This window comes from Pseudonaja textilis, chromosome 2, assembly GCF_049901715.1.
Source record: "Pseudonaja textilis isolate UNSWEBS1 chromosome 2, rPseTex1.2, whole genome shotgun sequence".
In the NCBI taxonomy this organism is placed as follows: Eukaryota; Metazoa; Chordata; class Lepidosauria; order Squamata; family Elapidae; genus Pseudonaja; species Pseudonaja textilis.
In genome coordinates, this window is record NC_141991.1 from 109,749,012 (window position 1) to 109,771,304 (window position 22,293).

Below are 22,293 nucleotides of genomic sequence, written 5' to 3' on the forward strand. Positions count from 1 at the left end.
TTTATCATAGAGTTTATTGGGTGACTCATTGTGACTCATGCTGAGTCAGGTACTTATCTGTCAATTTTATCTAAGATAAGAACAAGGAGAACATAGTTTCTGTCTTGCACATCATGAAGGAAAAATAGAGAACGATATATTAATAATAATGACACGGTAAGGCTTAATTGCAAGTATACTTGAAAATAGACCTTTGCCTTTACATATGCAAGAGGTATAGAACAGTGTTACAATTACATTGTGTTCTATACCTCTTGCATATGTTAAGGCATGTTAAATGTTAAAGCATTTTCCTACAGTCAGCAGCCATACCAGCTACAGAAATGAACACAATGAACACATTGTTATTGTGTTCATTTCTGTAGCTGGTATGGCTGCTGACTGTAGGAAAATGCTGGCGTGAATATAGCAGGAGCTCCTTGGCCCAGTACCATATAATGACATCACTGAAACCATCTTGGAATTGGAAAAAATAACCCACAGCTTTTTGGTTGGACAACAGAAATTCAATGAGAAAAGAATAAAGAATATGGGTCACTAAGTGACAAAATATTTTACAGAGAGATGAAGGTACAGAGAGATGAGGCACTCTTAGGAACTATGTATTGTGGAATAATAGGTGATGATGCTCACCTGAATAGGCTTGCCGATATTACTTCATATCCAGCAGTGATATTCTCTCCACAGATTGCACAAATAGATATTTTCAGGGCTGCAGGTTTGCAGCCTGATGGAATTATTGGTCATTCCGTTGGAGAGCTGGCCTGTGGCTATGCAGATAACTCCCTAACACATGAAGAAGTAATTCTCTCAGCTTACTGGAGAGGAAAATGCGTCAAAGATGCGAAATTGCCACCAGGAGGCATGGCTGCTGTTGGTAAGTAAAAGTCCCTCATGAATATTGAGAAAAAACATCTGAGTTATAACTTGAGTCCACACAGCACCCCACTAATTCGTAAACCTGAATTAACACTATTGCATCCATATAATGCACTGTCTCTAAATCATACTGTTTTATGGCTTAGGGATGACATCTTGGTTCACCCAATGGATTAGAGCTACTGAAAGCTTATTACTTTATACCTAGTAATGGTTTGCTTTTTTTATTCCGTTGTGTTCAAATGGCCGAATATTACAGTGGATTCTGTTACCACATAAAACTGGTATTTCTTTTCTGTTTTTAGTTTGTCTCTTTTGAGAGTGATCATATAGCCCAATTTTTAATCCTGCTGCCCCTTTAGAAGTGTTGGGTTACAACCTTTGTTAGTATCCAGTATAGTTGTGATGGGAGTTGGGGAAAGTTACAGCATACCAAAGAAACTTTTACAGAAACCATTTAAAATATTGGGTAGACATAAGAGAAAATCCAATGAAGCTTTTTCCTTATGTTGTGCTAATCTTTAAAACTGCTTCTTAGTCACCAATAGATCTGGACTTTGAAAACGTCAACATTTGCCATCAGTTTAGGCAAGCTGTGCTTATTGCTCTTCGGTCACACACACAAAAAGACTAACTTACTTCACCAGGCTATTACAGTATACTGGCATTTGACTGTTGGTGACAACTGTTGCTATAAATACTGATATTGTCAATTAGTTTAGTTTAAAAGGATATACAAAAGAGATTTTATGCATTATCCCATAATTTCATTGGGGTGTAGGATGGAGAATTGGTTCTCTAATTATATGGAAATGAGCTTTGGCAAGGGTTAAACTTCGAATCTAGAGACAACAGCTCAACCAAAAAAAGATGTGTGAGCATTTTGAGAAACAATTACTATTTCTAGAATATATTTTTTGAATTAAATATACTTTTCAAATCCAATCTTTTACTCAAGCATGGGATACAGCGTCAGTCTCTGTAAGAATCTCACAGGCCCATTCTTTTTGTAATGAAAGGTATTTACCTAAATCCAACTCATTTTATTGCTTAATCCACAATGAACTAGATCTTGTTAAGGCCACAAACATTTATTTCTGAATTGAATTTAGTGCCTTTCATTACAAAACCCATTAGAAATATTGGGCCCATGAGATTCTTACAGAGTTTGACACTGGACCCTGTGCTTGAGTAAGAAATTGGACTTGAAAATTATATTTAATTCAAAAAATATATTATAGAAATAGCAATTGTTTCCCAAAATGCCCACACATCTTTTTTTGGTTGAGCTTTGTCTCTAGTCAATCAGGTCTGGCAACTTTATGAAACAATGGATACATCTGCAAAACTCGTTCTCAAAAAGCAACTTGTCACAGAAGTGTGTGTGCTTTACGAAGTACAGTCCTTCTTTCAACCTTTATTTGGATTACCAAAACAGGATTCTTTGTCCTGTCACCCAAGTGCTATTTGAATTAATTGCTCTTAGCTGAAGTGGAGGTGTGTGTGGAGGGGGGAGTGTTTCCTCCTGGCATGGCTATTTCTAGTGTTGTTTTCTTTCGTTCTTAAACCCTGCAAGTTGTTCTGAACAAGGGGCCTGCAACCTTGGCAGCTTTAAGACTTGTGGACCAACTCCCAGAGTTCCTCAGCCAGCAAAGCCAGCACAAGTCTTAAAGTTGCCAAGGTTGGAGGCCCCTTGTTCAGAATGATGTATTAGTGGGCAGTCATAGAAGTCAATTAATAAATGAGTGAGCATTCCTACTTGAATGGCATATGTCTAGTTAGATATTTGAGCATTTTGCACTTTAATTTTTTTAAAAAATACTGTATCCGCCCCTGGAATGAATTGAGGTTGTTGCTTTTGCTGGTTAATTGAACCAGTAGTTGGCAGCTTCAATTAATTTTCTTAGATTTAGTGAAATACGAGCTTGCCAGTAAATGTCTATTCTTAAGGACAGTCTACATTTATGTATGTATGACTTTTTTTAGTTATTTGCATCAGTCAGTTCAACAATGCAAATTCACATACAAAATTTTTAAAAGTTCAGTTAACACAATATAGCATATGATTTAACATAATATAAAAGCCCCAGTTTTGGACTAGAACTTATAATAGGAGAGAATGTTGTGAATAAGTTGGCAAGGTTCCATCATGCAAGATGGAAGATAAGAATAGAGCATATGAATGACAGGGCATTTTTTAGATTGCACTGTTTAGAACAACATGGTCAGATGCTGTTCTAATTGGGAGTTTTGAGAATGGTAGTCTAACATATTTGATATCAAGGGAAAATTTTGTAGCTTATGTTTATTCAAAAGTTTGAGGCTCCTATTCTAGTCCTTAAGCTTATGAACACTTAAAATGCTAATTTAGCTTGCTTTTCAGGTATCTAATCATGGCTGTCAGTATCATCAACTTTATGTAATTACAGCTGTGATTCAATACACATCAAACTATAGTCCTTTTGAATAAAAAGCACAGGAGAGCATTGTACATACAGCATAGTTTTGTACTACTTGGTAGTAGAGAAGGCACGAGATTTTAGTGATACCTTCTGGAAAAACTGGATGAAGAGAAGTGCTTCATAATTCTGCTCACAGTGAGTGTTCTACAAAAATAATTTTAAGGAAGAAATATTTTCTACTCTAGGAATGCTAGGCTGTTGTTCGTATGGAAAAAAAGTCTTCCTGCTTATTCTTCACTTGATTGGATTTATCTAAAGTAACCTGCTCTTTTCAGGTCTGACTTGGGAGGAATGCAGGGAAAAGTGCCCTCCAGGAGTGGTACCTGCCTGTCATAATGCTGAAGACACTGTCACCATCTCAGGCCCTCAGGTAAAATAGTGTGAATGATTACTTCAAAAGTTGGCATTTAGGGTATTAGTTCCATCTCCTCAATATCATCTTGGCTGGCTCAACTGGATGTGAAAGCTCAAAGCTGTTCAGCTAATTAAACTTACTTGTATTTGTGAAAACTCTTAGCTTCAAGGGTTGCCAGGAGGCCGTGTGAATGCTAACCAAGGGTCACATTCAGAGTGAAGATTATGGATTGCTTTGATTGCCTTCTAGATAGAACAGCAAGATAGATATTCTATGTAAATAACATCGAATGTCACATAGGGAGAGATAATATTATTTCAATTTGTTTGTTTAATATTAAATGTAGGCTATCTACATTGGAGCAACATGTGGGAAGTAATGGATGCCCTTTAGGCAGCAGGCCCAAGTGCATAATCTGTAAACTGTTGGAGTAACTCCAAAGGATTATTATGTTTTGCTAATTTTTTAGGCGGCCGTAAGCAAATTCGTATCTAAGTTGAAATCAGAAGGTGTGTTTGCGAAAGAAGTGCTGAGTGCTGGAGTTGCTTTCCACTCCTACTATATGGCTTCAATTGCACCAGTGTTGCTGAATGCCCTGCAAAAGGTAATGCTCTGGAAGGATCCAGCGCTGGGGAGGGAGGTGGGGTTCAGATCAAAAGTTACACCCAATATGTGTCCTTTTATTTCCTCCTTTTAGGTTATCCTAAATCCAAAGCCTCGCTCATCCCGCTGGATCAGTACCTCTATCCCTGAAAGCCAATGGCAAAGTGAGCTGGCTCAGAATTCCTCTGCTGAGTATCACGTGAATAATCTTGTCAACCCAGTCCTGTTCCAGGAAGGTCTGAAGCACGTTCCAGATAATGCAGTGGTAGTGGAAATTGCTCCACATGCTCTTCTGCAGGTATTATTCTTGGGCAATGTTGGGATTCAGTTTTTTTTACTAACAGTTCTATGGGCATGGCTTGATGGCGTGGTGTGGCTTGGTGGCGTGGCAGGAGAAGGATATACTGCAAAATCTCCATTCTCTCCCCACCCCACTAACCTGCTTTCCAGCTCCGTTCTCTTGTGCAGGGCAACAAAAGAAGACCCAGCCAATCAGCTGGGACACAGGAGGCAGAGAATAGATGGGGGCAGGGCCAGTCTGAGATGGTATTTGCGGTTCTCCGAACTACTCAAAATTCCTGCTATCGGTTCTCTAGAACTGGTCAGAACTTGCTGAATACCACCTCTGCTCTTGGGGACTATGATGAGTAAAAGTTAGTAAGAATACCCTGGGGTCAGTCTTCCCAAAATTGGTGTCTTCAGATGTGTTGTAGTTGAAAATTCTCAAAATATACCATTAAGTTTCAGACAGGCCCTGAATTATTTATTACTGTAGTTATTTATCTCTTCAATTTTTATGGCTACCCACTCACCGGAGAGCTATGACTCGAACAATGCAACTATATTTATGCTTCTTTAAAAGCAAGTACATTGGCGTTTACAGGTAGTCCTCGACCTACAACCACTTATTTAGGGACCATTCAAAATTACAACGGTACTGAAAAAATGACAATTTCCACTTATGACTGTTGCAGCATCCCTATGGTCACATGATCAGAATTCAGACTCTTGGAAACTGACATGTATTTATCATGTTTACAATGTCCTGGGGTCATGTGATCACCATTTGCAACCTTTCCAGCTGGCTTCTAACAAGCAGAGTCAATGGGGGAAGCCAGATTTGTTTAATGACAGCATCATTCACTTAACAATTGTAGTGATTCGCTTAACAACTGTGGTAAAATGCAACAAGACTCATTTAACAACTTCCTTGGTTAGCAACGGAAATTTTGGGCCCAGGTGTAGTTGTAAGTCAAGGACTACCTGAAGTGATTTACTCCTAGATATTCATGTGTAGGTTTACATCGTTGAGAGACACAGTTGCTTTTTTGTTTTGAAAGGACAGGAAGAATAGCTTCAGAGCTTTACAATTCTGTTTACCTATGTGGTTTTGGTTTCTTATTTGTTTGGTGGAGGTTATTGTTGTTTTTTGAGTGAAGGTTATCGAATTTTGCCTTTGCTGCAAAATGTATGTTGTGTTAAAAATGTTTTTTGGAAGTTTATCCTTATTACTGGGAGCAATTACAGAGTAAGATCAGGTGTTTTTTTACTGGTGTGATGCAAAACCAATGTCTATAAGGATGTTTGGTTGTCATTCTTTATAAAAAGAGGTCATTATAAATGGTCAATTTTAATTTTAGAAATAATACGTTGTAGCAAAATCTATCTCTTAGGAAGGCAATGCTCCCACAATAAAACAAATCCATTATAGAGTTAGAATGCAGTACTGCAAGCTACTTCTGCTGACTGCCGGCTACCTGCAATTTGGCAGTTCGAATCCCACCAGGCTCAAGGTCGCCTCAGCCTTCCATCCTTCCGAGGTCGATAAAATGAGGATCCAGACTGTTGGGGGCCATAGGCTGATTTTGTAAACTGCTTAGAGGGCTGTAAAGCACTGTGAAGCGGTATATAAGTCTAAGTGCTGTTGCTATTAAGAATTGATTGTTAAAAACTGTTGGGGGAGCGAGAGAGAGGAGAAAAAAATCTATCTTTGTGATCTATGTAATCCTAGTTATCTATGGCAGAATCATCTTCATGGGTTTGCAGAGTTAGATGTAGTATTGTAGTGCCTTAAATTCTGACTCCCCCGTTTTCATCTGTAAACTTTTCACTTATAAGTAAAATCCAGTAATATGATCTATGTAACAGTTGTCTCATAGAGTTTTTCTAGACTACCTTAGTATGTTTTACTATGATGACTTCATTTATTGTGCTTTGAGGCTATGAAGCGTGAAATTTGATTTCCAAAAAGTGCTTCAAGGGACATAAAAACATGAACTTGGTACTTGACTGCAGCACCATAAAACAGTTGCATGTAACCTGGGAACATGTAACCACTCTGAGATTTTTGTGGCACAGCCCTGCATCCCCCTATTTCAGAGTGCAGGTAGTCTTCAACTTACAACCACAGTTGAGTCCCAAATGTCTGTTGCTAAGAGAAACATTTGTTAAGTGAGTGCTGCCCCATTTTACGATCTTTCTTGCCACAGTTGTTAAGTGAACCACTGCAGTTGTTAATTTAGTAACATGGTTGTTAAGTGAATCTGGTTTCCCCATGGCCTTGGCTTATCAGAAAGTCGCAAAAGGGGATCACATGACCCCGGGATGCTGCAACCATCATAAATACGAACCTGTTGCCAAGCACCTGAATTTTTATCACGTGATCATGGGGATCCTGCAATGTTGTAAGTGTGAAAAATGGTCATGGCATGGGTCCCTTTTTTAGCATTGCTATAATTTAGAACAGTCACTAAATGAACTGCTGTAAGTTCTGTAGAAGGAAAAAGAATGCTTCTGACTTTGTGAGAAGGACCTGATCAATAGGGAACGATGTCAGGAACAGTTTCTGAACGAATTGTGGTATAATTGTATTGCATCTCTGGAAGTCACAGGCTAGGAAGTGGTAAATGCCGCAACTGTACCTCTTGCGTTATAGCAGCAAGTTGGTTTCCTCACTGAGCATTGACACAGATTTGTAGTTGTATGACATTTTAGAGTTACAGGGTTTTATAAGCACCTACTCCCAGCGTTGCATCAAAAGTTATTTGTGTTGCTTTAGAAGAGGTGTGCTTTAATCCAGGGGTCCCCAACCACCGGGCCCCGGACCAGTACCGGTCCGTGGAACTTTTTCTACCGGGCCGCCGGTTTGCTGGGCGCTGCTATCTTGTTTCGATGAGAAAGTGCTTCCGGGTGAGCTTTTCTGGTTGGAAAGCGGCGTTTGGGTCCTGAAGGAATCCTCACGCCTTAGTTTCATTGAAGGGGGGGGCGGCTTCAAACGAAACTAAGGCGCGAGGATTCTTTCAGCACCCAAGGCAAGGTGAGCTGAGCGACCATCCCGAAGCCCATCGACAAAGGTAAAAAGGAGGAGTTGAAAGTGGCAGGGAGAAGCGGGGGACGGCTGGCTGGCCAGTCTCTCGGCTCGCCTTGCCTTGTCATGCGTGCTGATGCCGGTACCAGGTCGCGGATCATTTTGTGATGCCGGTACTGGGCCGTGGCATAAAAAAGGTTGGGAGCCACTGCTTTAATCCATTACCTCTTCCAGTGCTACTCCTGCCAATTTTTCAGGAGCCATTCTTAGAATCAAGGAGCAAATAAAATCATTGCTTGTTTCCTCAACTTCAGATCCCTCTGTCAAGGGCTGACTGATAAGTAAGGAAAGCACTAGAAAGCAAACTTTGAAAAACCTTCTTGATTAAAGTTCTCAAATATAACTAGTCCAATTAACAGATTTTCCAAAGCAGCACCCTATTATCTTCTTATATGGGCCAGATTCAAATCTACAGAAGCCAAAAATGCTTGGCCAGAATATTGCTTTCCAAACACTTAAAGCTGCTTCCAATAGGGAAAGCTGATAAAGAGGTTTACTGAGGAAATGAATATGAAAAACAGGAAGGTATCTGCATTGACTAGTTTAAGATAAAAATAGATGAAGGATTTTGTAAGCTCATGCTGCTGATAATATTCAGCTCTATTTTTTTTTTTTTTGCTTTCTGCAATAAAATTAAAAAAAAAACCCAGAAACAGAACAGAAAATTAGTGCTTAGAGTACTTATTTAAACTAATGTGATGGAAATATATTAAGAGCACTGAATTGATCCTGGGCAAATCAGAAGCCTTTGACTGCTACTGAAGAGTAATTTCTGTAAGCATCAGAGTCTCCTCAGAGATGTATATCAGGGAAAGTCGCAGTGTAGACTTTGGTTAGTGGATCAAAAGAATAAAAAAACAGCTTCTGTATTTTTTGGTTGCTTGAGAAAATGCAGTGAAGTGTTTATATAAGCTGTAAGAAGAAACTCCTATATTCTGCATGCACTGCTGGATAAATCATAATGAGAAGAACATCAACTTATTTGTTCTGCCCATCTTGGCCTCTTTCATATGCATTGGAACCCCCCTGCATACAGAGGTTAATTACAATCAGGAAGGTTGAGACTGAAAAAGAAAGATAAGAGGCCAGACCTGGTAAAGGCTGTGAGGCAAAGTACAGTTAAATCTTTGCAAGATTGAACATTTGATTCTTCAGGCCAAATGGATTTTCTTTCTCAAGAGCAAAAGGTAAAAAGGACAAGTCATCCAAACATCCAAAAAGATAGAGAAAAGTCCAAAAAATAACTTGCTTCATGCAGTTAGACTGGCGGAGAACCAGAAGACAAGATGCATGCCCCATTGGGGTGGCTGACATCTTGGGAATAAAATAGCTTAGATATTCATGAAATATCGATCTAGGGAGAAGGTAAACGCAACAAGGCAAATGCAACACTGGTTTAGATTGTGCAATCTGAAAGTACAGTTGTGCAACGGCTATTAAGCTTGGTTGTGAATTTGGATCTTCTTAGCATTAAACTTCTTTTCCAGTTTTTCCAGTCCAGTGTGCAGATTGCACTATAGATGTATTATGTAAAACATAATCTGTAAAATGATGTAGCTATTCTAAAGGTGTTACTGGAAGTTGGTTTCTGATGCTTGCTCTAAGATTTTTCTTTAATTTTACTGCTGCTGACCCAAAGGTGCTTTTTCAAGAGATAACTGAACTTTCTGGAAAGTCCAGTTGCCTCTTAAAAAAGCACTTTTGGGACAACCATGACCTGGATGACTGAGAATCTCCATAGACATTTACTGCTGTTGAGTTTATGTATTTACTATCTCTCTTGTCAAATACAATGGATCAAAATTGGAGGTGGCCTTAGCCAATTTCACTTTTCCTTTGCAAGCCTTCTAAGCTATTCTGAGAATTAGATGTCCTGTTTAGATCAAAATCAAGGTCATTTCAAATCCAAGGTGTTCTTTTTTATACAATTAATTTGCAGTTGAGAAACCATCACCTTTTCTTAAGGTGATCTTTTGGGGCATGTATTATTTTGCCACTCTGGGGCTCTCGGGCAAGATTTTTATTCTGCAAGTGCCGTTCTCTTAGGGAATATCATCAGCCTTCCTCCTGTCTATCTTTTATCATCCTTACATACGTTCACTGTGTCTCCTGTCTGAGCTAGCAGCACAGATTGGCAGTGCTAATATCTTGGCAATTTGTCTTGACAAATATTTCTGGTTTGTGTGATAAAGTGAAGGAAGAAGGTTCTTCTTGCGTGGTATTTAAATCAGAGAGAACAGAAACTGTATCTGGACCTTATGCTATCTGACTGATTTAAAATAACATAATACTGAATGCTGGATTCTCCCCTGCTTTTTTTAAAAAACATTGACATAAAATGATAATACCTTACCCACTTTTACCAAAAACTAAGCCCTATTTTATTTAAAAGGGCATTATCTCAAGTAATACGGTATCTACTGCTGCTGAACGGGAAATTTGGGGGGAAGAACAATAATGGGAAGGACAGTAGGCTCAGGGCCCAAACTAAATGTGCTCAGAGACATAGAAACTCTCAGAGCATGTTTATACCTTCTACATCAGGGGTGGGCAATTAATTTCTGTTGGGGGCCACATGGAAAATCAGATCTGCATTCGAGGGCCAAACCAATTTTATAAAAGGCCATTATAAAGGGCCCAGCTATTTTTTTTTCAGGGGCGGGCCAGATTGGACAGACCAACAGGCCGGATGTGGCCCGCGGGCTGTAGTTTGCCCACCCCTGTTCTACATCTTACCTTTCATCTCTTTTTGTTAGGGGAACTTGTAGTTCCAATAAACATGAATTAGCACTTGCAAATCTTACATCACTTTGTTCTAAAGTAAGTACATTTCTTGTTAATCCTTCTGAGAAGTCCTGAGTGGCTGTGTGTAGGAAGCTCATTCAAAGGCATTATTATTTTTTTGCCATGCAGTTGGTCAACATTGACAAAACATAAATAGGTACAAGGAGTTTTTTTCTGTCAGTACAACAATAGCACTGACAATCTTTTCCCGCTCTTACATTGGAGTTATGCCTTATGACACAGGCTTACTAAGTAAAATGAATGATTGACTTAAAATTATTGTTGCTGATCTCTTCAACTGTTTCTTCTTCAAGCCATTCCCTTGTTCCCCCATCTCATAAAAACTTGCTGTTAAAATAATTAATGCAATCTTTTGGAACTGGGAAATGTGTAATTTTTTCTGATCATGTTTTAAAATCTCTAACTAACTAGGCAATCCTGAAAAGATCGTTGAAACCAACCTGCACCATTTTACCTTTGATGAGGAGGGAACACAAGAACAATCTGGAATTTTTCCTGACAAATGTTGGAAAAATCTACTTGACAGGGTAAGGGAATGAGTGAAGGGTTAGTGTGGGAATATAATGGCCCAAATTTCATAATTAGATTGAATTAAATAACACTATTATTTGTTTTGCCCTAGCTACTTTATGTGGCTATCAAAAGCAATAAATAAAGTTCTGAAGAAAAAGCACTGCATTTCTAATTTCTAATTATCACTAATATAATTGAAAAATGGATTGGGGCATGAAAAGCATTCTGTATTATTTACATATAGATGCTACCATTAAAAATCAAATCTTTGTTTGTGTTGCTACAAGAGTATCAATAGAAAGAGCCAGGAAGGAAAAGTATTGTATGTTTTATAAGAGGTCAAACAAGCGTCCCAAATGGTGGTGTTGAGTCATCCTTCTCATGCTGGTGCTTAGCTAAAACTCACTTTCCAGGAGCTACTATTCTTGCCTCTGAGTGATTGGTACAATCTTCACAAATTTTTCTTTTTCTTTTCCTAGAATAAATGTCCTGGCAAACAATCTGTTTCCACACGTCCAATATCCTGTTCCAACTGGAACGCCACTTATTTCTCCTTACATTGCTTGGGACCACAGCCAGATCTGGGATGTCCCAAAACCTGAAGATTTTCCAACAGGGTCTGGAGGTTCTGGGGCAGCAACAGTCTACAATATTGGTATGTACTAGAAGTCAAATTACTTCTTTGTTTGACCCCCCCACTCCAAAAAGAAAAAGAAATTTGAGTGGGATTTTAACAGTCTCAAGGAAAAAAAATGTCCTATTCTTCATGTCGCTTTAGTAGAATAACTAGATGGGAAGCAGTACGAATCAGAGAGCTGCTTTCTTTGAGACATCTCTGACACTGAAGCTAGGGTAGGAGAAAGTGTGAACAGATTGATTCTTGGTTATGGGTAAGATGTACCAAAGCCAGGCTCGAAAGAAAGTTCTAAAATTCCTGCATTGTTTGTCTGTTGTTGTTAACAGATGTGAATCCTGAATCCCCTGAGCATTACTTACTGGGCCATTGCATTGATGGCAGAGTTCTCTATCCAGCAACTGGTTACTTGGTATTAGCCTGGCGCACTCTAGCACGCTCCCTGGGAACTATGATAGAAGAACTGCCAATCATGTTTGAAGATGTTACAATCCACCAGGCAACAATACTTCCCAAAAAAGGTGAGAGTAATTAAGATTGCTCCATCTTAAATATTGTCTAATTGAGCTGATTCCTTGAAATTCAAGTAAACAAATATTCACTGATAGTGTCTGGGAAGTTTTATTTTTTTTTAATCTGTTTATTTTTATATGAACTGGAATAACATGAAAGAGGGAAGATAAAATTTAAATGACCTATCAGTGCAGCACATATTTATCTGGTAGCAGGGAATTTATTAATTTATTAATTTTACAGTATTTATGTACCATAAATACAAATACTGTACCATTTCTGTGTTCTTTATTTTATTCATATATGAATACTTGGTTGTAGAGTCAGCTCATTAATTTCTGCCTTCTTTTCAGGCTTAACACAGTTGGAGGTGAGACTCATGCCTGCTTCCCAGTGTTTTGAAGTATCTGGAAATGGAAATCTGGCTGTGAGTGGTAAGTAAATAGTATCAGTGCGTGTGTTTAAAAAAAAGGAAATACTGACTGTGTTTGCTTATTGACTCTCTTTTTTTCCTTCTATGTGCTGGATATACTAGGAAAAATTTGCATTTTGGAAGAAACTGCTCTCAATAACTTTCGAAACCAGCTTATTGATTTGAAAAACCAGCCAAATCCCTGCTCAGGAATTAGCTTATCAAAGGGGGACATTTACAAAGAGCTTCGCCTGCGTGGTTATGATTATGGGCCAACGTTTCAAGGAGTCATGGAATCCAGCAGTAATGGTAAAAACATATCTAAATAGAAATCAGCATTACTATGGTTATCATGGTTGGTGTTACAGTCAGCCAGATGTTGAAACTGGACTTGGCATTTTTGTTCACCTACTGAATCCTTCCCAAGATAGGCAGATGTTTGATGGTATTAAAGGCATTGTTACGAGGTGTAAGCTTTCCAAATGAAGTTGCCTTTTGCAACTGACTTTATTATAATTCATTTTCAGGATACTATCAATGTGGCTATTACTCCGACAGAATATAAAAATATTTAATTGGATTCAAATTTAAAATCAATTAACAATAGTAATAGCTTTTATTATATTCTGTTATTTTGTAATTACCAGTACTTGAAATTTTTTTGTAAGGAAATAAGGGCTCTATAATTTTAATTATTCTAATAAATAGAAAACTTGTCTAATCTAGTGCTTTCAATATGTTTGCTGACAGCTCGCATAATTATTGTGTAACATCTTATCTGGAATTCTGGGGAATGTAATTCAAAATATCAGCATTTTACTAGATTAGGAAATTTGACTATGAGAGGAAATGAATTTATAATCAAAGTACAGAAATACAAATATTTGCTTGGTTGCCAAGCGGAAATTTTGTGGAAAATAAAGATAATGGACATTTTTCTTGAATTTCATTTGGAAAGCAGAGTAATTCTGCCTTGTAGAAAAGAGATTGTAGAAGTAATTCTACCAAAACTGCAGCGGCAGGGTGTTCCGTGCTAATTAGATTATTTGCTATTGCAGGAAATTCCGGGAAGATTTTGTGGAATGGGAACTGGGTGACATTTCTTGACACCATGCTGCATTTGATGATTTTGGGGGAAATGGGACGAAATCTGCGTCTGCCAACCAGAATCCGTTCAGTGTGCATTGACCCAAAACTACATCTAGAGTTTGTTCAGAAATACACTGAAGAGACTGAAGGTAAAGAGCATCTTGCCATTTATTTTTTTATGTTTTGCTGTAGCTCCTTTGAAAAAGCCAACATGTTAAATTGGCTCTCCCAGCCCAAAGTTTTAGAATAAATTTTGGGGAACAAAAAAATAATAATTAGTACAGGGAGTCCTTGACTTATGGCCATAATGAAGGCCAAAATTTTGGTTGCCAAGTGAGACAATTAAGTGAATTTTGCCCCATTCTATGATCTTTCTTGGCACAGATGTTAAGTGAATCACTTCACTTGTTAAATTAGTTACTCAGTTGTTGAGTGAATTTGTCTTCCCCATTGACTTTACTTGTCAGGTGATCAGATGCCCCCTGGACACTGCAACTGTCATAAATATGAGTCAGTTGCTAAGTGCTAATTTTGATCACATGACCATGGGGATGCTGCAATGGTCGGAAGTGTGAAAAACAGTCATAAGTTACTTTTTTCAGTGCTGTTGTAACTTAGAACAGTTGTTATACAAACTGTTGTACATCAAAGACTACCTGTATCCAGAATTTCTTTGTAACCCAAAGACTGAATTCCAAGAAGCCCTTTTTCTGATTGGTTTTCTTTTGCAATGCTGTCCATTGACTATCTTTTTGCCTTGTAGTTTTAGAGGTTGCAGTGGATCGTTGCCTTGATACCATTACAGGAGGAGCTGTTCAGATATCCGGTCTTCACTCCACCACAGCTCCCCGGCGACAGCAGGAACAGACCCCTCCCATCCTGGAGAAATTTTGCTTTGTACCCTATGATGAGAATGACTGCTTATCCTCTGATGCCAAGCTTCAGTCTAGTTTTGAGCACTGCAAAGGTAAAAAGTTCCTTATGCTTAGAGGAAATTTTTGATAGGCTACACCCTGTATGTCACAAAGAAAGAGTTATCGCTGCACATTCTGTTCGGATCCTAATGGAAATTTCTGCTTGTTTCAGAATTTGTGGGGTATGGAGGTCTCTCAAAGATCTGTTGCTCCCATTTCCACCTTTGTTGCATCTCCCATTCCTTTTGAATGATGTCACCAAATAACTCCCAAAGGCTCTCTGAATAATTCCTAAATCAACACTCCTCAATTTGCCCCCCCCCCCCCAAATGTATCATCCTAACACACCTAGAAAGCATCAGCTGGAGAGGACAGTCCTTGAAGAGGCTTTTCAGCCTCTTTAAATTTAAAGTTTAAGGTTGAAAGACTGCCCATCTCTTGTGTGCATGCACTTAGTTATGAATATATTAGGTAGGAAGAATTCTTAGCAAAGACCCCTAAGTTACATACTGTATGTGTATGAAGTAGGCACATGCTGCACTAAGGATGCAGAGGAGCAGGCATGGGAATGCATGCTATATTTGCTGGTACCTCTTTCAAGAAAATATATATTTTCCTAGGCTCCCATTTTAGCCGTATGATCTTTAAAAAAATGGTGCTTGACTTTAGGAGGCAGTTTGTCCCACTCTGCCAAGGCTTCCTCAACTCAAACCCATGTTTTCCAGGCTTCGAATGCCTACCACACAAGCCCAGGAAAAAAAACAGCTACTTTTTAAGGAATTTCTGACAAGTGCAGTGTGCATGCTTTGAAGCTTTGTTTGGCTTTGGATGCAAAGTGCTGCACATCCCTAAACACCTTCATTAGAAAGCCTACTGTAACTTAGCCATCCTGGTTTAGGATTCTGGGAGCTGCAGCCTTAACACATAGCCCATGGATAATGTGGACATAATTCAATCTGTTGCAGAAAGTTAGAAGATATAGAGAATTGCTGCTGAATTAAATGTGATCTATGAAAAACAGTTGTTGGTCTGAAGTAGAATACTGGAAGAAGCCACCACTATAAAGCATTTTATACCTTGGATTCTTTTCTTTTCAGTGCTGATCCAAAACTTACAGAAGAAAATAGCAAAGCATGGTGTCAAGATAGCAATACCTGGGCTGGAAGCTCTAATGAATTCCACACAAGCCGAAGTTGAACAGAAGGGTCTTGCTCATATTCTTGCTGAAATCTGCCGCCTAGAGCTCAATGGAAACCTCTATTCAGAACTAGAACAGGTTGTGGCTCGGGAAAAGTTGCATCTTCAAGAAGATGCTCTTCTCAATGGCTTGCTGGATTGTGCTGAATTGAAGACTTGTGTAGATGTAGTGCTGGAGAATATCACCAGTCACAAAATGAAAATCGTAGAGGTAACTATGAAACAATTATACAGTCTCACTTGTTCTTTCTATGGGTTTGTTTCTCCCGTGTATTATTATCGGTAGTCCTTGCTTAACGATCACATCTGAGACTGGAAACTAGATCATTAATTGAAGCAGTCAATAAATAAAACCATGACTATGCTTACAATCTTATTTTAGCTTTCCTTTGCTTTAAAGACTAAAAAGATAGCAAACACAAGAATTGGTCAAAAGTCACTTTTTCATCACTGTTGCAACTGCAAAGAATTGCTAAACAAGGCAGTTGTTGAACAAGGACCTGTGTGTGTGTATGTGTGTGCGTGTGTACCAATACACACAAATGCACACACCCTTTTATTCTGCTCTTTCAGGCTCTAGCAGGAGATGGACATCTATTTTCACGAGTTACAAGCATCTTAAACACCCAGCCTATGCTGCAACTAGACTACACTGCCACTGACCGAGTACTAAAAAATCTGGCATTACACGAGAACGATTTGCAGGAAATCGGTGCCTCTATGGAGCAGTGGGATCCTGCCAGTCCTCCTCCCGGAGGTTTGACAAATGCTGATCTCCTAGTATGCAGCTGCTCACTGAATGCTCTCAGCAAGCCGGCTGAAACACTCTCTAACATGGCAGCCACAGTGAAGGATGGTGGCTTTATCTTGTTGCATACTCTTCTGAAAGGAGAAACCTTAGGAGAAATAGTTGCTTTTCTCACATCCCCAGGGCTTCAAGATAAACCAGGCCTTCTAAATCAGGTATGAAATGTGCCCTCCTATTTCTCTACAGCTGCTTCAGAATGGGGTTGTCCAGCCCTCAGCTCTTCTGGTTGGGGAACTCTAGGAACTGCCAACTTGGCACATCTGTCTAAAAGACGTCAGATGGGGGCTTCTTTTTCCTTTTACATTTCAGAGGTGGGAAATTCATAGGGTAGTCTAAAGGGTTTTTAAAGTCTAGAGCAGAATAGCCATAATGTATTTAAATAACTATCAGTCATGTCACTCATCTACCTCAGACTGACAGGAATAAAAATCTCTTATCCATCATTTCAAAGATTAGAAAGTCATCATCTTCACTTACATAATAAAAAAAGGACAGTGACTTGGAAAAAGACCAAGCTCTGATCCTAGTTACCTGAGTCACATAATTCCTACAAGAATTAAATTTGAAAAGAAGCCATTTTGATAGATCCAGTAGGTGCAGTAAAATTTATTAATGTGGGGGAGGGGCAATAGACTGATAGATGAATGCTTGTACACATCAGTGTGAAGATTTAGGTTATAGCCTAAACCCCTCTACATTAATAATTCAACTGAATTCTCTGAGATTTGCTTTTGATTCAGTATTAGACAATAAAACATAATTTGAAGTATGTCTTACTTCACAGGCTCCCAAGCCCTGGATCAGGGGTTTCAAACTTGATTCGATTGAGGGCCGCATCAGGCTTGTTTTTTATTGCCGGAGGGCGGGGGGCATGGCCAGCTCAACATCACTCCTCAAGGCTCTGTTTTCAGTTACGACAGCCACCTGCAGCCCTCTGCCAGTGGAAATGGAGCAGCGGGGCAGGGCACATGGCCTGCCTGGGTTCTGTTTTCGCTGGCAGAGAGCTGCAGGAGGCCATCACAGCCAAAAATGGAGTCTGTTTTTTGCTGACAGAGGCACCACGGCTGGTCCTTTATTGTTTCCAGGGCAGACCTGTAGGCCAGATTTAAGCACCCCATGGGCCAGATCCGGCCCATGGGCCTTGAGTTTGACACCCCTGCCCTAGATTATTCTATACAAGTTACCATTAAATACAGTATATTCTTAATGACAGGTTAGTGATGTAGTATTCTAGAAGTAGCAGGTAGGAGGTACCAGGTAGGTTAAAGTTAAGAGCATCAGTAAGAAACTAAATGATTGGCAACAGAAGAACATTTGAGAAGAACTAACATTTGTTTATTAAACAACAAATGAGAAAGATTACTCTCCAAGAATCACATGACAGGTGATTTATTATAATTCTAATTTTCCTTGGTTTGGCAGGTAGAATGGGAGAATTTATTTAAGAAGGCAAGTCTAAATTTGGTAGCTGTGAAAAGGTCTTCTTTTGGTGCAGCAATCTTCTTATGCCGCCGACCACTTCCTACCAAGAAGCCCATTTTCCTGCCAGTGGATGAAACGAATTATAAATGGATAGAACCTTTGAAGGTAAAAACTGAGAAGTACTTCATTTCCTTTCTTTTTCTAAAGTTTCCCAACTAGATTTTACAGCAGTCAGTTAAGAGGATTTCAACTTTTAATATACAAATCCTGTGAAATTTGAGAGTTGCTATTTTCATGTTACACATTATGGAAATCACTATTCCATGACAACTAAACAAGATATTTCTCTTTCAGGAAATGCTAGCAGAGCCTTCTGAACACTCTGTGTGGTTGACTGCAAATAACTGTGGTACTTCTGGAGTTGTTGGTATGGTGAATTGTCTCCGTCAAGAACCTGGTGGTCACAGGATCAGGTAGAAAAATATATTTAGTGACACTATACATTTCTTAAAACTACGTTGGAGAAATAAGGACTAGGCTAAATGGTGTATTTTACTTCTTAGGTGCCTCTTCATCTCCAGTCTAAATCCTGCTTCTCCTAACCCACCCATCAACTCTTCTGCTAAAGAAATGCAAACAATTCTTCAGAATGATTTGGTCATGAATATTTACCGTGATGGAAAATGGGGCTCTTTCAGACATCTCCCACTAAAGCAAGGTGAGTGTTATTATAAAATGTAGTATGTGCTCACAAAAGGATGAGGGGAAAAAATGAATATTTGCTCTAGTGTCTCTCACTTAATCTCTCTATTCTTTATAAATGTAAATAGTCGTCTTGTGACTCTTGTCTCAGTTCTGGGTAATAATGAATGCCTTTTCAGTACAAATGAGTGTGAATTGTCTTGTAGTGAGTTTACTTTAGAAACCCAAAGCTTTGGGAATGTTAGAATGGATTGTTCCATTCTAACTAATTAACTCAGGCTTTTCCCAGTGTTTAAGGAGGAAAATAAGTTTTGTCACATTTGCACCTGTAAAAATGAAAGAAAACTAAGTTGTACATCTCCCAAACTCCTCCAGCTCAATCTCAAGAGGTTACTGAATATGCATTTGTGAATGTTTTGACACGTGGGGATCTTTCCTCTCTTCGCTGGATTTCTTCACCACTTCAGCATTTTTGCACAAGCAATCCTAATGTCCAGCTGTGCAAAATCCATTATGCATCTCTAAATTTCCGAGACATTATGTTGGCCACAGGAAAACTCTCTCCAGATGCTATTCCTGGTAAGTTGCTTTTGTTTTTATAGAGGCTTTGCAGTATTTTAGTTTGCATGCATTAATTCACCTGTTTCTTAGAGAAACATATATTATCTATAAGTAGTTAAATGAAAGATATGCTTACTTTAAAATTGAGTATGGATAACTAGATGAAAAAACAGCACAGTACAGTAATAGAGATGTTGATGGTTTGTAGAAAGATCTTGAAAAATAGTTATCAATTACAACAGTTAAAAAATTTAGTGCTGTGGCTTGTTTCCAAAGATTCATCTCCACTTGAGCGTTCTTAAATTATTGCCTAATGATTAGAACCCATTGTCAGGATGAAGAATCTTCAGTGGTACTAAAGTTATGGAAATATACAATTTTTCTATTATATGTGTATGTCCTAAGATAAATGATTTTATCTTATATATTTTTTCTTCATAAACTAGATTAACTATTTGGCTAAGATTGTATAAGCAGGACTTGATGCAATATCTTAGAAATGATTGGAGAATGGATATCTTCTGCAAAGAAATTTGATATTAGCATGGTAATTTTCTAAATTAGGTAAAGAGTAAGACCAGATTGGAGATGAGCTGAATCCTTCCTGAGTCTTATCCACATAGGCTATCACAAGAATAGGGCAAAAATCTCTACACCCATCCCACCCCAGAAACACTTGGAACGAGCATTTTGGTGTCAAATAAAATATTAAGATAATTTTTAAATTAAGTCCCCTTTCAAGTGGGATTCCTTGATGATGTGCCTATCTTGGAGATAAACTGCCTGCAATTGGCACCTTAAAATGTTCCTGCTGGAGAATCTTCTCAAACATGCCAAAATCCGAATTCTGGGGAAGAGCAGTGACCTTACCTGAAGAGAAATTGGAACATCATGGTGTGTGTGTGCGCGTATCATATATTCAAACTAATTGCCAGTCTTTCTGTGGATTGAACTCAGAAGTGGAAAAGTTAGTGCTACAGTTTTGATAGGCAGAGCAAGTCAAATACATTCAGTTAAATGCTAATCTGTTAAACATTAGACATTCTTTTCTCCCGTTGCAATTTTTAGCTGGGGATACCCAGTCACAGATCAAAATTGACTCTTTTCCACCATCAATGTGCATGGGAAGGTTAAGACATCAGTATGGACATTAAAGTCGATAAATGTTTTCCAGTAGCATGTTCTTGGAGCAGTTTCATAGGAACAGTCAATTTTCCTCCCCCAGGAAATTGGACACTGCAGCAATGCATGTTAGGAATGGAGTTCTCAGGATATGACCCTGCAGGGAAAAGAGTAATGGGTTTGCTACCAGCTAAAGGACTTGCTACAGTGGTAGACTGTGAGAAGAGATTCCTGTGGGAAGTGCCACAACACTGGTAAGTCTACTTACATTGTACTCCCTATTCTATCCCTACTTTTGCAAAATAAAATGGGATTTAATGTAGGAAACACTTTTGGTAGCAGTACATTTTTTGTCTAATTGCATTCATCGTACAGTGGTTTAGAATCTTGTCAATCTTTTTCATTTCTGTAGAAAAACAGAATATCAGTACCTATTTCCCCATTTCTCTGTTTTTTCCTGTAATTGCTTTTTTGATTGGGATGTGTACGGGAAAAAAAAGATTTTATTGGAACCCACCAACTTTTACTTTGGATTCTTTTACCAAGCAGGATAATAAATACTTGGGAGTCCTGGTAACTAAGTTTAAGAGACTGAATGGACTGTTAATATATACTCTAAGAACTTCTTAAAATTACATTCTGGAAATTAACATGTTCAGATCTGGCTTATCTAAAGAAAGAATGCAGGGAGGAGGGAAAAAGCAAGCAGGCAAATGTTTTCTAATTTTTCATTACCAGAGCGTTCTTAATGTCAGCTGCTAGTATAGAAAGAGTTGCAAGTGGAGGACTCACTTGCCACTAAAGAGATTCTGCATCTGGGTGAAAAGATGCAGTTTTAAAACGACGTCATATGCACAGATAACCCGTTGAAAAGTGCAGACTCCAAGTTGCCTCTCTTCATCACAGCAAGAGTTATGATGAGGGGGCGGAAATAGAGGTATGAAGGCCTGCAAAGAACTTCTTCCCATTTTTCAGGACCCTGGAAGAAGCAGCTTCTGTACCCGTGGCCTACGCGACTGCTTACTATTCCTTGGTGGTTCGAGGGGGCATGAAGCAGGGCGACTCCGTTCTCATCCACTCAGCCTCAGGAGGTGTGGGCCAAGCTGCCGTTGCTGTTGCCCTAAGCATGGGCTGCCAGGTCTTTGCCACTGTGGGTACGTAGCTGCCTTTTCATTAATTCAAACAACTGCTTCAGCCTTTCTTTCTCTTTGTAACCTTTGCTTTCTTCTGTAATGAATGAAAACACAGGAAACTAATGTGAAAGAACATCCCCTCAGAATTTAGAATGACCCCAATCTGTTGACCTTTTAAAAGCCTTTAAAATCCTGGCTGTGTTCCTGAGCCTACTGGTCTGAATTTGTTAAGTCCCATTTCCTGGGTTTACTGTCAACTGGCCAAATACCTTGGCTGGTTTATTTATTTTGGATATTTTTTAATGTTTTTAATTGTTTTATACTTTTGGAATTGTAAGCAGCTCGGATACATTGATTGAGATGGACGGCTTATAGGAACTGAAAGAATAAATAAGTTATTTGTTTTCAGAAACAAACATGAGTTTTATTACAAAATGTAGCATTGAAGAACTGAGAAAAACAATGTTTCTTTTAGTTCTTAAATATATGCTTTATTTGTTAATATAAACTAAACATGGTAGAAGTAAATAAGGACAGGTTGACTTTAAAAAGAATATTGGTGTAGATTAATTTCTATGTCTCTCCATCCATCATCAGCTGCCACTTTATCAGAACAGTGCTGTGGCTGGCATTATCCAATGATGAATGGGAGGGATCAAAATCTTCAAGATGGCAGGTGTGATAATCTAAGTTCCACCCCTTTGATATCTAGATCAACATCGCACTTTCATAACAAAAGGACAGGTTTCAGTCACATTGTTGTAGCACCATCTTGCGGATTTTGACCCCATACTGTAGATGC

General features: G+C 38.8%; 1 protein-coding gene across 1 annotated transcript in view; it reads left to right on the forward strand.

Moving 5' to 3' along the window:
• Window positions 1-22,293, forward strand: part of FASN (fatty acid synthase) — a 51,951-nt gene that overhangs the window by 16,208 nt on the left and 13,450 nt on the right. Inside the window, exons 11-29 of the mRNA XM_026701880.2 lie at window positions 688-877; window positions 3,617-3,711; window positions 4,166-4,300; window positions 4,394-4,597; window positions 10,883-10,998; window positions 11,464-11,639; window positions 11,948-12,139; window positions 12,485-12,565; window positions 12,667-12,852; window positions 13,602-13,781; window positions 14,396-14,599; window positions 15,644-15,954; window positions 16,317-16,706; window positions 17,974-18,138; window positions 18,328-18,446; window positions 18,537-18,691; window positions 19,051-19,254; window positions 20,462-20,612; window positions 21,334-21,512. Coding sequence (XP_026557665.2) covers window positions 688-877; window positions 3,617-3,711; window positions 4,166-4,300; window positions 4,394-4,597; window positions 10,883-10,998; window positions 11,464-11,639; window positions 11,948-12,139; window positions 12,485-12,565; window positions 12,667-12,852; window positions 13,602-13,781; window positions 14,396-14,599; window positions 15,644-15,954; window positions 16,317-16,706; window positions 17,974-18,138; window positions 18,328-18,446; window positions 18,537-18,691; window positions 19,051-19,254; window positions 20,462-20,612; window positions 21,334-21,512 — 3,433 coding nt within the window. The remainder of the gene's footprint in view (window positions 1-687; window positions 878-3,616; window positions 3,712-4,165; window positions 4,301-4,393; window positions 4,598-10,882; window positions 10,999-11,463; window positions 11,640-11,947; window positions 12,140-12,484; window positions 12,566-12,666; window positions 12,853-13,601; window positions 13,782-14,395; window positions 14,600-15,643; window positions 15,955-16,316; window positions 16,707-17,973; window positions 18,139-18,327; window positions 18,447-18,536; window positions 18,692-19,050; window positions 19,255-20,461; window positions 20,613-21,333; window positions 21,513-22,293) is intronic.